Source organism: Dreissena polymorpha, chromosome 9 (genome assembly GCF_020536995.1).
Source record: "Dreissena polymorpha isolate Duluth1 chromosome 9, UMN_Dpol_1.0, whole genome shotgun sequence".
NCBI lineage: Eukaryota > Metazoa > Mollusca > Bivalvia > Myida > Dreissenidae > Dreissena > Dreissena polymorpha.
This window is the reverse complement of record NC_068363.1, coordinates 85,257,044-85,274,041: the sequence shown is the minus strand read 5'-3', so window position 1 is coordinate 85,274,041 and position 16,998 is coordinate 85,257,044. Positions and strand designations below refer to the sequence as shown.

The window sequence follows — 16,998 nt, the reverse complement described above, 5'->3', positions numbered from 1 at the left end:
TATTATTGGGATGAATCTTCTGACCAAGTTTCATGAAGATCGGACAATAAATGTGGCCTCTATAGAGTGTTAACAAGGTTTTACTATAGCCATATAAGGAAAATGCCCTGCCCCTTGGAAGCCATGTTTTTCAAGCAAACATAACCATTTTCGAACTCATCCAAGATATAATTGAGGCCAATCTCCTGACCAAATTTCATGAAGATTGGACAATAAATGTGGCCTCTAGAGTGTTAACAAGGCAAATGTTGACACCGCATGACGGACGACGGACAAAAAGCGATCACAAAAGCTCACCGTGAGCACGTTGTGCTCAGGTGAGCTAAAAATGTGTTTAATAATACAATACCATTGCTGTTCATGATACATTCCACATCCCTTTGGGTCTTTAATTAATATGTTTTCATTCAATGACAAAATTCATATAGTTCAAATCACAGTATGGTAGTAAAAGGACATACCATTACTTGTATTAGTCTGGAACGAGTCATACACTATCAGTCTTAAATGCTTCACACACATACTGAAAGATGTAAAGTAAATAGTTTTCCGAACAAAAAGAATAAAATCAAAGCAATTATTATTTCATGAGATAGACTGATCACCTTACAAATATTGCGGATTTTTTAATGTGACATCTTCACTCAAGTGTAAAAATATATTAAAGACTGATGTGGTTGTATACCTTAACAATCAATGCTCAAAAGGAAAACTTAATTATGTTGTATGCTGTTGTTAGTTTTTTCATTTTATTATAATGATTCCCTCTCTTTCTAAGCTTGGTGTGAGAGAGTGAATACGTATATGTTATATGCAACTTATCCTAAGAAAGGACATTTACAAGTTTGATGGAATCTTAAATTGAGGTTTATTACTTGTTATGTGATATAAGCTTGTATCATTATCTAAATTATCATTTTTCAGTTAATATTTCATGAGAAAGCAATAATAGCCAACAGAAATATCTTCTGAAATATCCGTAAGAAGTCATTTCAAAGCTTCATTATTCTTCTTGTTACACTTACAGCTGAACTACCATATCTCAAACGCGTTTAAATTGAATTTTCGGTCAAAAATCAAAATGAAATGAAATTTACGTTTTTCACTATTCTTATTGCATATGTATAACAGTATATAATTTATCTTAAAATTTGTCATCTCTCGTTCCCAGATATTAAATTGTTTCTTATCTGCGAAGTGTCAAAACGTACCGAATCTCAAAACTCATAGTGGTATCATTCACTGACTTAGCAATAAACAAATATTAATTTTTATTTAACAGACCCCCCCCCCCCCTTCACAACAGTACATTTTCTTAAAGATCATTCTGAACTATGGTTTTTCATCTGATATGTAAGAAAGACTGACAGGTATTACAGTTCACTGTTTTTTCCAACATTTAAACAGGTATTTTTAAGTTGGTTGCAACCCTTCTCCGAATTAAAAACATATCCCATTTTTTCATAGTTTCGGTCCTCCTCATTGTATCGTGACTTTATAGAAAACCCCTCAAACAGCGCTAGAAAGTTGTTGTTTTTTAAGATGTTTTAGTTTACTTGCTGTTTACAGTTGTTTACTATTACGACAATCATTATCATGATTTCCATTGGTCATTGGACAGTAGGTAATGTTTTCTCCAGGATGATGCTATTATTTTTAAAGTTCGTAAAACATAATATTGTTAGTTTGTTAATGGTTTTAGTTATTAGTAGGTTTATCCAAAGATCAATCAATATGTTTTATCTTTGGTTAATCGAATGTTTTATATGCCGCTTATTTTTGAAAAAAAAGGAAAAATATTTTTAAAACAACACGAGCAAGAGTTTCGTTATTCCATTCACAAATTATTTATAGAAAATGCACATGCGCATATTAACACACCTCAGTTACCAATCAGAATGGTCGATATTATCAAAAACATTGTAAATGATACTGATTACTACAGAGAGCTAAGTCTAGCCAATATTTTGTCAAAGCATTGCCGATTTAAATGCAAGATATGGCTCCGGACGGACGGAAAGACGGACGGACGGACAGACAACGCCAAAAAAATATCCCTCCGCCTATGGCGAGGGATAACTATTGTGTTTTACTTCTTATGAGAAGGTGACGAGTGTCACCTCTATAATTAAACATACACTGTGCAGAAAAGTGGTGTAATGGGAAAACCAATTTAGGCTTGAAATCCACACCGGGGACATCATCTGTCTTGAAGGGAATGAGTTTTAAGTGCTATAACAGATGTTAACTCAAGACCGTTATATTGCTTTAATTGGTTATCATAACATTGTACAGTTACGGACACTATGTTGATAAATTTTTAATCTTTAAATAAATGAACAATTGTTTGGTTTGTTAGGGTTTTCGCCATTGTATACAGCATTTCATTCATATTACAAAGGGCCGTTAACAAACTCACTCTTTTCTTGATTAAGATGGTAAACTGCATCAGTTAAGACTGTATTTAAACATCGCTAAAACAAGTGAAGTTAAAATTAGAAAGCTTATAACCAGAAATAGATTTATATATTACATTTATGAAATATCTGAAGTCACGCGAGATGACGCCAGATAACAGAGGGCCATAAGACAACACAAGATCTCCCTCTGTCTTGCCTTGATGTTTCCAATCTTTGTTGATGGAAAGATCCTTTCCTTATAGAAAACCTCTGTAAAGATTGTCGAAGATTGCTGACAAGATATCCTCTTCATCTTTTATTGGGAATGCGTGCACTTAACTTAATAAATCAATTGTTATTACATCTAGAATCTTTTGCAGGATGTACAGAGAAGGATTACTCAAACAGTTGCAATTACTATAAGTGTCATCACATTTGATTTTATTGGTCGCTGCATTATAAAATAGTTTATATACCTCCAAACCTTAGGAAACTGTATTACTAAATTAGATGCCTTTCGGCAACATGTCCAGCTTATTGTCAATAACATCTTAGATTATTTTAACAAGCTGTACTATGGACCTTGGCTCGAGAAACACTTGACTTGCTCATGACACATTTGCGTGATGAATGATGGCGTTTCAGTCCAGACAATTTATATTATGCCCGTTTCAGACAGATTAACTTTTAATGTCGAATTGACCTTTCAGCTAACAGATCAGTCTTTCATGCCACAAGCCATCTGAATATGGTGAACATTTGCAGTAAATTAACTTAAGAAAATTGCTGTGTGGATAGCTGTAGTATGCTCACTGCTTATTACATTTGACCTTGAAGTGTAACCTTGACCTAGGAGCTGAGGACATGATGTTTGCATAGGTTATTTTTTGTGGAACATTATTTAAAAATCGCAAGCTGAATGCTGAAATTACAATCTGCACACAATATTTTATGGCAAATTTTACCATTTTACGTATATGTGTGTTACATATGACACACTGAGAACACATGTTAAACATGTGTAATTCATTATTTTAAAATTGCCTGATTGAAAAACAGTTCATGTGAAATTTACACCTTTGAGAATGACCTTGACCTTTGTGGTAGCAAGAAACGTATTAAACATGACAGGTAATTTTCTCAAAGCAATCATTTGTGTTAAGTAATTTAAAAATTGCACAAAGAATGACAAATTTACAGTATGGAAAAAAGGATTATGGCCAAATTTTACAGTTGATGTCTTATTGATACCTTGACATTTGATGTAGGGAAACTGTTGTTACACATGACACGTCATCTGATTATGGTGGTCCTTTTTCTTCACTTAATTTAAAATTGCATGATAAATGATGAATTTACAGTTTGGACAAGATCAAAGGAAGACACGTGCACATAAACTGGACCGTTTTGACTATAACATTAAGATATCAAGCTTTCTGCAAATAGGATTGACAAAATACACATTCTTTTTTGTGGCATATAATTTTGGCTATGATTCTAGAGCTTTGTTTGATAAGTTTTTGATGCATGCACTTTAATTTGTTGTTTGTTACATGCTTTATAGTAACTTTAAATTTATAATTGTCATCCTCAAATTCAATTTCTGAATTATTTTGTCATTTTCTAATATATTGTCATTTTATATGTATACATTTCTCACAGATTGTGTTCTGATAAATTAAATTACGCATATGTAGAAGTAGATATTGTTTTCTGGTGGACTTTATCTTGGAAAGCATATCTCTTTTATTGTGAATGGCCAGTATGTTCTGGTTTTGTATGTACATTATTATAATATTAATTTTTTACATGTGCATGCCATGAGGTTTTGGAGTATGCCTTACAAATATGCGGTACTTGGTACTGGTTAATACACATTTATTGTGTTTTCAATTGTAATCATGGTCTTCAAGGGTCCAGATGATATTCCAGATAAGGTTTATATGAAAATATGTATAAAAGCTATCGTTTACTGTACATGTTTTATTTCTAAAAATGTTATCTATTTGTACAGGCATTTCTATTATTGGTTAAAATTTGAAGTTGTGATTTTTTCTAATGAGAGCAATACTTACCATCACATGTTGTACTTTTCCCCATTATTGGGAGACCTTGGAAAGGGAATACAATGTTTTGCAACAAACTTCTATTGGTCTATCAACAATCTTTTGCAGAAACTAGCACCTTACAAGCAGGCACTCATTCGAATTGTCTGGTCATCAGCTCTCTTTGCATGGTGTTTTGTTGGGGAGTCAAGGACCTTTATTTCACTGTTCTCTCGTCTCAAACTTTGACAGCATTTCATTAGACAGTGAAAGACAATCACTGTGAAATCATGCAGCCATTATGAAGGACAATGTGCTGGTGGACTGGGAAGATTTGTGCATGATGTACCTTCGATAATGATGGCTGTTCATCCATGACAGAAATCATCACATTTTTGGATGTGAACATATCCAGCCTACTGTTCACCCTACTATACATAATTCAGCCAATATGTACTTACCTGCACTCACTTGTCAAGACATGATTTTTGAAATTTGTAATTAAACAATGGAAAATATAAATATTTTGTGTTTGTAGATGAAAAAGTGACATTAAAAAACATTAAATTTACAAAAATCTCCGCAATGAAGTTCCATAACGGGTCAGTAAGACTGTTCATGCAATAAACCTTTGACCTACATATTACAATTGTATTATTTGTTGTAGATTCATTATTATTAAAGACTGAATTGAAATTACGCTGTGGTCAATTCACAGTTTACATTTTATCCTCTAAATTTTGCCTTAAATTAAATACATGGTTTTAACCACCACTTAGCAAAATTAGTAGAATCATACTCATATTATTCTGGAATATTTCTTTATTGTGCAATATTTGGTGAAAAGTCGTCCTTTATTATATGGGTAAATCCTGATTGCAATTTTTTTTTCGTCATCACAATTAAATCATTTGAATATGGTGGCTTATTTCTGCCATATTATTTTGGCAAGTTTGCAGGTGTAAAAAACTACAAATATAACTGCCAGAACAACAAAAAGTGTGCCATTACAACAATTATGACATTTTGCTCTGGGGTTATAATAGAAAAGTTGTCCTAGCCAGTTATCATGTTAGCAACTTTTAAACCTCCCAACTTACTTATAACAGAGAATAACAAATATACTCGCTAGTACCACAGACCTGGCGACAATTATAACATTTGTCACCCTTTTTAAAATTTTGGAGGGTATATTTGTCGTTCTTGCATGTTGGGGTGTTTATGACATGGAAACCAGTCAACAGTACAGCATGAGTCAATGAAAAATATACCCGCCAGAAAAATAAATAGGGCCTTATTATGAAAATTATTACATTTCTTGTCCTTTGTGTCAATCTTGCCAATATATTTGTAAATGATGTGTACTTTTTGTGTTGGTGACTTGCCAACAAGCCACCATGAAATAAGAAATATATCAGCAGTCAGTCAAATGAGGCGCAAATGAGACAATTATTTAATTTGTCCTCCTGTTTTGCTTTTTGTCATTCCTGCCTGTTCTAATGTTGGGGATCTTCAAACCTGCCAACACACCACAACTATCAGACATAATATCAGCCTCTAAATAAGACCAAACAGAAAATATCATGTATTTGTTGTTTTCAGGAAATACCTTTTTCACTAAAAACTGTATGATTTGCAGTTTGCAACATCCTCTAATTCTTAAAAAAATATAAATTTGTATATTTATGAAAAAAAATGTATGTAAATCAAATACCATGATGGAACTATAACCATAGATGATTTTTTTCAGAAAAAAAAAACAAACCTGATTTTGTGAAGTAACCAATGCAATGGTGAGTCCAGTTTTGCTTCCAGAGTAATACTTTGTTGGATTTAAGCTTGCTTTGATGCTCTCCTCTTTTCCTTTGGTATACCACACCTGGAAATACACCAAAACATACAGGATTGTATTATATGGTTTCAATATGGCTGCGCCACTTGTGAAAATATATTTTCTATGATTACTTGTGAAATAACAAACTATCTGACACTGACATGAACACATTTTCTGATTTTTTTATGCCCCCTTTTCAAGAAAATAATTAACAGCTGTTTCCCTTTCGCTGAAAAGTTACCCTTTCTCCAGTGGCATGCCTCAATACATTTTAAAGGGATCTTTTCACGGTTTGGTAAATTGACAAAATTGAAAAAAGTTGTTTCAGATTCGCAAATTTTCGTTTTAGTTATGATATTTGTGAGGAAACAGTATTACTGAACATTTACCATAGTCCAATATAGCCATTTATATGTATCTTTTGACGATTTGAAAACCTAAAAATTATAAAGCGTTACAACGCTATAAATAATTGTATTATTCCCATTATTATTAAACCATTCAAATATAATGTCTACAATGAGGATTAAACTAATTACAATGTAATAAGAGATTTATGAATTATCATAATTATGTAAAAAAAAATTTTTTTTTATTTTTTTTGAGGGGGGGGGGGGGCAGGGCGGGAGTTCGGGGGGGGGGGGGGGGGGGGGGGGGGGCAGGGCGGAGGTTCGGGAGGGCAGGGCGCGGCGCTCTTCGATTTAGGCCTAGCTGGAGCACTGCTTAAACTGTGTATACCTGGCGGAATAGCCGAGAGGGCTAATGTGTTTTTACTTCAGGCTAACTCCAGGACTCCGGGGGTCACTGGTTCGAGCCCTGGTACCGGCTACTTTTTTTCCTTTTTTAAATTTTATTCTTGATTTTTTACTGGAGCTTTTTAGATCCAATGTTTACATTTATCAATATAAAGCATTTAATGACAAACTTCAAAATATGCCAAAATCTGTGAAAAGGCCCCTTTTATACACAAAATAAAGTCATTAATATTTGCATTGTGTTCGCATAAATCCAGCGAAATTATCCAGTTAATTTCTTTTACAATGTAAATAAACGGTGAAAAAAAGCATAAAATAAACAAGAGGGCCAAGATGGCCCTAGTTCGTTCACCTGAGAGGAGTCGGTTCATTCAATCTTAACCAAACGTCAAACTTGACCTAGATATTGTCCAGACAAACATCCTGGTCAAGTTTCATCATTATTTTATCTGCGAGTCATGATCAATATACCTATGAAGTTTCATGATCCTAGGCTTAAGCATTCTTGAGTTATCATCCAGAAACCATTTTTCTAAGTTAAGTCACCGTGACCTTGACAGCCATTGTGTAAATACGTTATTTGGCACTGTGACCTTGACCTTTGACCTAGTGACCTGATAATCAATAGGGGTCATCTGCGAGTCATGATCAATATACCTATGAAGTTTCTTGAACCTAGGCATAAGCGTTCTTGAGTTATCATCCAGAAACCATTTTACTATTTCAGGTCACCGTGACCTTGACCTTTGACCTAGTGACCTGAAAATCAATAGGGGTCATCTGCGAGTCATGATCATTGTACCTATGAAGTTTCATGATCCTAGGCATAAGCGTTCTTGAGTTATTATCCAGAAACCGTTTTACTATTTCAGGTCACCCTGACCTTGACCTTTGACCTAGTGACCTGAAAATCAATAGGGGTCATCTTCGAGTCATGATCAATGTACCTATGAAGTTTCATGATCCTAGGCATAAGCACTTTTGAGTTATCATCTGGAAACCATTTTACTATTTGGGGTCACTGTGACCTTGACCTTTGACCTAGTGACCTGAAAATCAATAGGGGTCATCTACGAGTCATGATCAATGTACCTATGAAGTTTCATGATCCTAGGCCTAAGCGTTCTTGAGTTATCATCCTGAAACCATTTTACTGCTTTGGGTCACCGTGACCTTGACCTTTGACCTAGTGACCTGAAAATCAATAGGGGTCATCTGCCAGTCATGATCAATGTACCTATGAAGTTTCATGATCCTAGGCATAAGTGTTCTTGAGTTATCATCCGGAAACCATTTTACTATTTGGGTCATCATGACCTTGACCTTTGAGCCAGTGACCTAAAAATCAATAGGAGTCATCTGCGAGTCATGATCAATGTACCTATGAAGTTTCATGAATCTTGGCATAAGCGCTCTTGAGTTATCATCCGGAAACCATCTGGTGGACGGACGGACCGACATGAGCTAAAAACAATATACCCCCTCTTCTTCGAAAGGGGGGGGGGGGGAGGGGCATAATGAGAAAACTGCCCCCCTTCCAGCAGCCATATGTAATTCAACTGACCGGAACCATTTTAAACTCGACTCTCGTATCAAGGAAACAAATGTTCTGAGCAAATTTCATGACAATTGGGCCAAAAATGTGACTTCTACTGTGTTCACATGTTTTCACTATATACATGAAAAATGCCCCGCCCACTGGTGGCCATGTTTTTTCACCAATCCCAACCATTTTCAAAATCGTCTGAGATATCAATAAAACCAATGTTTTGACCAACTTTCATGATGATTGGGCAAAAATTGTGACTTCTAGAGTTTTTACAAGGTTTCTCTATAGCCAAATAGCGAAAACGACCTCTATATACATATAGAGAAAAATGCCCCGCCCACTGGCGGCCATGTTTTTTCACAGATCTCAACCATTTTCGAACTCGTCCGAGACATCATTTGAACCAATGTTTTGACCAACTTACATGATGATTGGGCAAAAATTGTGACTTCTAGAGTGTTTACAAGGTTTCTCTATAGCCAAATAAAAAGGAAAACTGCCCCGCCCACTGGCGGCCATGTTTTTCAACGGATCGGAACCACTTTTGAACTCAACCAAGATATCATTAAGACAAACATTTTGACAAAGTTACATGAAGATTGGGCATAAAATGAGAATTCTACACTGTTTACAAGGTTTTTCTTTTTTTGGACCTAGTGACCTAGTTTTTGACCCGGCACAACCCAGTTTCAAACTCGGCCGAGATTTCATTGGGACAAAACTTCTGACCAAGTTTCATGAAGATAGGACAAGAAATGTGGCCTCTAGAGTGTTTACGAGCAAATGTTTACGGACGGACGGACGGACATATGACGGACAAAGACCGATCACAAAAGCTCACCTGAGCAATCAGGTGAGCTAAAAAGGAAAAAAAAAAAATTTTTTGGGAGGGGGGGGGGGGGGTAGGGGGGGTGGCGGGTTGAGAGGGGGGTATAATATGGTTTGTGGTCATTTATTAGATGATCTTTCAAAATAAAAAAGGAAAAAAAAAAACAATTTGGGGGGGGGGGGGGGAGGTGGGGGGGGGCAGGGGTTCTGGGTTGGGACGTGGGGTATTGTTTGGGTGGAATCCATTGTGGTATTTCAGGTAAGTGTTGTTTTGTCAAAGTATTAATAAAATCTGATCATAAATAAAGAAGTTATGGCAATTTAAGCAAAATGTTAAATTATCTAAGTATAAAAGGGGCCATAATTCTGTCAAAATGCTTGATATACTAGTAGTTGTCTGCTCTTGTTTACAGGTTGGGGTCATGTTGGTTAACAAGTATGCAAAATATGAAAGCAATATGTCAAGGGACAATGAAAATAATTGGGGTAGTACAAAAACTTTTGCACGGAAACGGCACGGAAACGGAAACGCCACTATATATATATACGCACAAATTGTATTGATGTGAAGAGTTGAGTGTAAAACTGTTCTATCTATCATGCTTTTTCATGAGAGATAAAATTGTTTCATGCTGAACACGCAGTAAAACAGTGTTAGAAAGACGCGGCCATGTTTCCAATTTTCTGGTGGTATTCTCAAATCAGCCAATGGACTAAATGAAGAGTATTCATTCGTGGGTAGCCGCGGGCATTTTTATGAATGTAACCTAAAGGTCACCTAAGGTCAAAAGTGACAATAAACAGCTACGCCGAAAGATATCTAAAACCAAAGTTATTGAGATGAATATGTCGTGTTTTGTTGTTGTTGTTTTTTTGTTAGTCACAGTGATTGCGACCAAACTGTTCCCGAATCCCTCTCTTAGGATCAGCATGTAAACCTACATAGACACATAATTTCAGCAGAGTGTCTTCATTCCAAATGAAGTTATAAAGTGCGAGTTTTTATTTTATTTTTAGGCAACCATGAAATTTTCTTTCACCATAGAGCCCCTAATCCAGCCCATGATGCTAGGTCTGAATGTCAGCCAGAGATGAGAGTTGTTGCATGTAAACATTCAGCTGAATTTACTAAGTACAACAAGGCTGCTAAATTGCAGGTCAGAATTATGGACCTTTGTCAGTTGTCTTGCATGATTATCCTAAAGGTATGTGTGAAGTTTCAAATAAATATTTCTAGTAACTACAGAGCTAAGTGTTTATATTGCTCTTATCTGGAATTTCATCATGAAAACCAGACTTTTCTAAGTACAAAAAGGGGCATAATTCTACTTAAAGGATGGTCACAGTCTTAGGTTTAGATTAATGAATGACCCTGAACACACACGTCAAGTTTTATTTCAAAAGCAGATTTGTGTACCAAACAAAAATATAGGAAGTTGTTAAACTCAAACCTGAACATTATACATTTTTAAGAACATATATGTAATGGGGCATAAGTACGCTATATTGCAGGTGAGAGTAACTATGGGCCCAGGTTCATGACCTTCAATGGTGATCTAGAAGCAATGTGAAGTCCAAATGAATATCTAAAAAGGTAAGCTCTATCATCAATATCTTTTGCTGCAAACCTTAACCTTTATTTCATCATGCATCCAACTGTTTACCTTAACTTTGCAAGTACAAAAGGTGGCACAATTCTGGTAAAAGGAAGATCAAAGTTAAAGGTCTTGATCATCAATTGTTTGCAAAGACCCTAAACACATATGTAAACTTAAAGTTATATATCTAATGTGGTTGATATAGAGATATGGAGCAGTCGCCAACAAACATTAACCCGGAATAAGTACAAAAAGGGACATAATTCTGCTTAATTGCTGAGCATAATTATGGAATACACGTATGAAGTGTCTCATAGAAACAGTGATAGGGAGATTATTGCCTTGCTTGTTGCAAATAAATCCCCATCTACATGTATCGGTTAACTCAAGAAATAATTGTTGCTGCTATATGATAAGTTTGCATGTTATTTAAATAGTTGTGAATTTCAAATGAGAGAAGAAAAAAAAAAAAAACATTTGAAATGGAAAGAACTGATAATTATGCATAATAAAATTGCATTATCATTGGTGTAATTACAATTCTGTGTACTGATTATATTGACAATCAGATGCGCATATCGGGATATAAACCTACAACAGACAAAAAAATAAACACTTAATTCAAGTTAATTGGACTTCACAAAAATATTTGTTTCTTAGAATTTATTTAACTCACACAACCGTTATTAAAGCCTTAATATTTTAGTTTCTCAACAGACATGTTGCATTTGAAGAAAATTGGAAACTTTGTGACAAAAGGAGTTATTCCTCATAGGGAGCAATTTGTCACATGATTGTCAAGCGTTAAATAAAACAGCATATCTACCCAGGCAAAATGAAGGCCATATGACCATGGTATACCATGGTAGACCATGGCTAAACGATGGTTGACCATGGTCATATGACCATGGTATACCATGGTAGACCACGTTTTGTAAAATGGCACCACAGTCTTTGACCATGGTCATCATGACCATGGTTGACCATGGCCAAATACCATGGTTGACCATGGTCAAATACCATGGTCGACCATGGCCATATACCATGGTTGACCATGGTCAAAGACTGTGGTGCCATTTAACAAATCGTGGTTGGCCATGGTCTACCATGGTAGACCATAGTCATATGGCCTTCCTTTTGTAAAACAGCACCACAGGCTTAAGTGGTCACGGTTTTGACAGAAAAAGGCTGATGATAAGTGCTGGAATTTCTGCAGGAATTTGCTAGAGAATTCCAGGAAAAAGGTCAGGCTTGATAGTTCTGTTTTTTATTTACTAAAACTAGAAATAAAAGGCAGTTTGACATTAATAATTAACTTTTTGGCATTGAACACTTGTGTAGAAAGGCTCTTACTTTAAGGGAATATTATGTGTCCAGGGCCATTGAATTACTGAAAGAACTTAAAGATAAAATTCAACATTGTAATAAAATCATTTGAATTGCTGACACTTCATCGACATGTTGGCGAACAGTTAATGAGTATGAAATGATTGGTTATGCTTCTGATTATGTTGATGACAAAAACATTCATAAAGCAGAGGAAAAAGTGATACAATGTAGCAAAATTGGGAAACATAGGTGAACACAGTGCCAAAGAAGTTAAAATGGAGCCAATGGCTGATCAGTTTAGCCGGTAATTTATTAAAGACTTACATTTCCAAATATAACATAAACCATGTGTCTTCATTCAGCTTGCCCATTTCAACTTCCTGTGCACACAATATTCTTCCTTTGTAAAAACAGCAATGACCATGTCCAACCATGGTCTGTCTTTTGTCACCATTGCCGACCATGGTTGACCATGGTCACCATTGCCGACCATGGTCCATTTTTTGTGTGACCATGTCCAACCATGGTCTGTCTTTTGTCACCATTGCCAACCATGGTTGACCATGGTCACCATTGCCGACCATGGTCCATGTTTTTTGTGACCATGGTCAACCATGTGCCTGATCATGTTCCACCACGGTTTTTGATGGCTGACAATCAAATACCATGGTCAACCATCAAAAACCATGGTGACCATGGTCTACCATGGTCATTGTTTCGCCTGGGTAAATTGTTATCCACAATTCAATCAAATTGATCTGAAGTCATCTGCTGAAAATTGTTACAGGTACTAATGAGTTAAATAAAAGATGCACATTCAACAATAACAGTATTGAGAGTTAAATAAAAGATGAACATTAAACAATAACAGTATGAATTGGGTTGGGTCTGAAACGATTTGGCCAAACACTTTGTCTTTGCTTTTCACTGCAATTTAAAACAAATATTACAGATAAGTACATACATTAAGCAGCAAGTCTTTTATTTTAGTATTTAATAAAATAGAGAGCTGCTTTGCACTTTGTGTTAGTTTTCTTTAAGAAATATGATCAAATATAAAAATAATGTACCTGTATAATATAATATACAACATTTTCAGTATGTGATCCATGAGTTAACCTTTATTTCATAATTGACATCCCTTATCAAGACAGTCCATGTTCCCTAACCATTCTGAAACTGGAATTGCTTTTTGATTTATATCCACAATTGTTTGAAGTAATTCCCATTTCATGTTTTTTTACTGATAAGTAAATCAAAATCATGGACTTATGGTTCAGATAAACATTCTGACCAAGTTTCATGAAGATTGGACTTGAGACTATATATAGAGGTTACAAGGTAAAAGATGACATTTAAACACAGCACACACTGCAAAACAAGGAACCAGGGCCTGGATATATGTTGATCTCAATAGCTCACCTTGAGCACTTTTTGCTCAGGTATGCTTAAATTGTAAAAATTTGTAAAACTCGCAGAAATTCACTTGAATAACTTTTGGAAACAATTAATCATAAACTTATTTGGCAGTATCAAACAAAATTTAATTACTTAAACATGGTTTTTGGTTATTTGTCTTTTTTGGCTATTTATCCTAAACCTGTACTTATTGGAACAAAACCATAAAATATATTTTTATTTTGTCCACAGGCAGTGCAGTTTTCAACATCAGACATCTTTCTATTTAGTCCTCAACAAGTGCAATTTGGACCAACAACATCCATCTTTTTATTTATTCCTCAAGCAGTGCAATTTTCAACAACAACATCAGACATCTTTAAATTTAAATATCAATTTATAAAATAACTAAATGTTGACCCTATAACAATTAACGAAGTCACAGGAAAATTAGTCCTTACAATAAAGTCATTATAAATGGTACATGTATGAACATTATGTGTCGCTATGTGCATAGATGAGAAATATTGAGAAATGTCCTATGGAATTTTTTATTCTGGTTTATTAGTTGTTTAGGTCTGAGATTAAATCCATCTTGAACGGCGTTGTTGTTTTTTTCTTTACAGGTAATTTTTGCTACTGTCTAGACAAAAATGTTAAGAGTTGAAAATGTTTATTTTTATATGCATCTTTATTTAAGAGGCAATACCATCAAAATAACCATTTTGTATTTATAGGTACAGAAAGTTCAAACGCATAGTAATTTGAGTTGTTAATCTAGTCCCAAGCTACGCAGTCTTGTATGTAAGTCTCTGATTCATTAATATGAAATGTCATAAATAGTCCCCAGTTATTAACTGCCGGCAAGCCTACAACGTGAAAACATGAATGAATGACGTCAAAAGATGTAAAAGGACAGAAAGAAAACATGTTGTGTTCGTCTCAAACAACGCATTTGAGGGTTGAGTGGGAAACCATGGTAACTGATAATGAAAATAAAATGCTGATACAGCAATTTCCCACTTAAACAAAAAAATAGGCAGAAGTTGAATTCCACGGGTCGGGACCCCATCAGGTTCATTAGGCACATTTGACAGATACATTTTATGTCACATCATTCATTGTCATAGACTCTTAATCTTGTTGGTGACAAATGGATTTCTCAACAAAAGCTTCTTCTGTGCCTTATAATCCAAGAGAACGTTCCCTTGTTGTATGAATCTCTACTTAACTTATTTATCAAAATATAAATCCTAAGCTGTTGAGATGTGGAAAGTTTGGTGTAATTATTATTGTACTTATTTTTTGCACAATGTTGTGCTTTAATGAATAAATGAATATAATATATAATTACATAAAAAGCTTAGATGAACTTTGACTTTTTCAAGAGATTTTGTTTTTATAAATATAAATGAAATCTTTTGTATATTGTATTGCTCACTTCAGTTAAATGTGGCACATATTGAGCCATACAATATTACAAAAGATTTTATTAACTTTTACTGGGTGTTTGCCAACAATTATAAGTCTACCTAGTAACCTGAAAGATACCATAGATGTCAACATTAAAAATTAATGTCATCTCTCAAACAATTATATTTCTTTCCCATGGGTGACAAACAATTTAAAAGCAATTATGCTCTAGGATTGTCCGCTGAAAACAGTTCATGTTTAAAGGGGTCTTTTCACGTGTTGGTAAATTGACAAAATTAAAACAAGTTGATTCAGATTCGCAAATTTTCATTGTACATGTAGTAATGATATTTAAGAGGAAACAGTAATACTGAACATTTACCATTCTCTAAAATAGCCATTTTATCACATGCTATACCCTGTTTCCCATGTAATACAACCATAACATATTTTTTTTTATTACACATGTGTAATACAACATTTCTAAGCGTTTTGATTGGCTTAGTTTTTGTTTATTGACCAATTGTATTTTGTTATTTTGCTGAAATGACGTCACGAAATGTAAAAAACATTCGGGATTTATCATTATGTTTGCGTAAATATTTATTTAATTTGCTCATTAAAAAGCATGTGATAAAAAAGATCTGACACTCGTCATATCATACCATATTTTATTAAACTCGTCCAGGAAATTCGTTAGTTAGCTCGCCAAAGGTTCGCTTACTAACAAAATTCCTGAACTCGTTTGATAAAATATGGTATGATATGACAACTCGTGCCAGATCCTATATATATGCATCTTTTGACAATTAAAAAACCCTGAAAATTATAAAGTGTTGCAACGCGAAATGATTTAATATTTTGGAGAGTTCTGTTGTTGTCGTTATATTTTGTTAAACTACGAGGATTGCTTATATAAAGTATAATAAAATACATCTATTATTGTATGAGCACGGATGGCCTAGTGGTCTAATTGGTAGGTATTTACTCCAGGACTCCAGGGGTCAGTGATTCGACCCCTGTTAAAGGTTACTTTTTTTTCTTTTTTAAAATTTTATTCTTGATTTTTACATGGTCGCTTAGCGACCGTCTAAGGTGGTTAGTCTTAAATTCAGGTCGATACGCCTTAGCTACTAAGAGCCCAATACCCGCTTTCTACGCGTATCCGCGCGAGAAAGAGTTGTATGATTTATGCAAGAGGTTTGAGTTCTCCAATTATATTCATTCACAAATGGAAACATGATATTAATATCAAAGTTAAATGCAATAGTTTCGAACGGTGCTTTTATAGAAAAGACTCAATAAACAATGATTGTATTGTATGTGTCGCGGAGGAGATTGTTCATGAATGAATAAAATAGTCCACTTTCTGCAGCGTCTTCATGACGTAGTATTTTTGCTCAGTCCATTCATGATATGAGGCTATAAATAGATGCGCCTGTCGATAAACAAAGGAAAGTCCACGGGCGATAACAACGCAATAGGTTACGCTCTCACATACACCTCAATGACATAGTACAGGTCGTAAATTGAGGCTATTAATAGATTCGGGAAAAAGTTAACGCTTATTTATATTCTAAATTTATAAAACGTTGAACATTATTTCAACAATAACTTCAGCGATACGATAGACAAAAACAAAAAAATGTTTAATAATCGCTAAACCCGAATATAACAAACAATTTATAATAATAATACGAATGACCTGTTTCTTAACCTCGTTCATGCTACTACAGCGGGTATTTCTGGAAAACGTTCTTTGGTTCTCAACAGATAGCGGCGATCTTTTGTATTTCCTGGTGCTAGCAACGCAATAGTAGAAGGTTAGTAAAAGGTTTAGCTTGTTTATA

General features: G+C 34.7%; 1 protein-coding gene across 4 annotated transcripts in view; it reads right to left on the bottom strand.

Moving 5' to 3' along the window:
* The window catches only part of LOC127846688 (pregnancy zone protein-like), a 573,673-nt gene that overhangs the window by 367,023 nt on the left and 189,652 nt on the right, over nt 1–16,998 (bottom strand). For all 4 annotated transcript variants that reach the window (XM_052378170.1, XM_052378172.1, XM_052378173.1 and 1 more), the window contains exon 15: nt 6,210–6,323. In XM_052378170.1, coding sequence (XP_052234130.1) covers nt 6,210–6,323 — 114 coding nt within the window. The remainder of the gene's footprint in view (nt 1–6,209; nt 6,324–16,998) is intronic.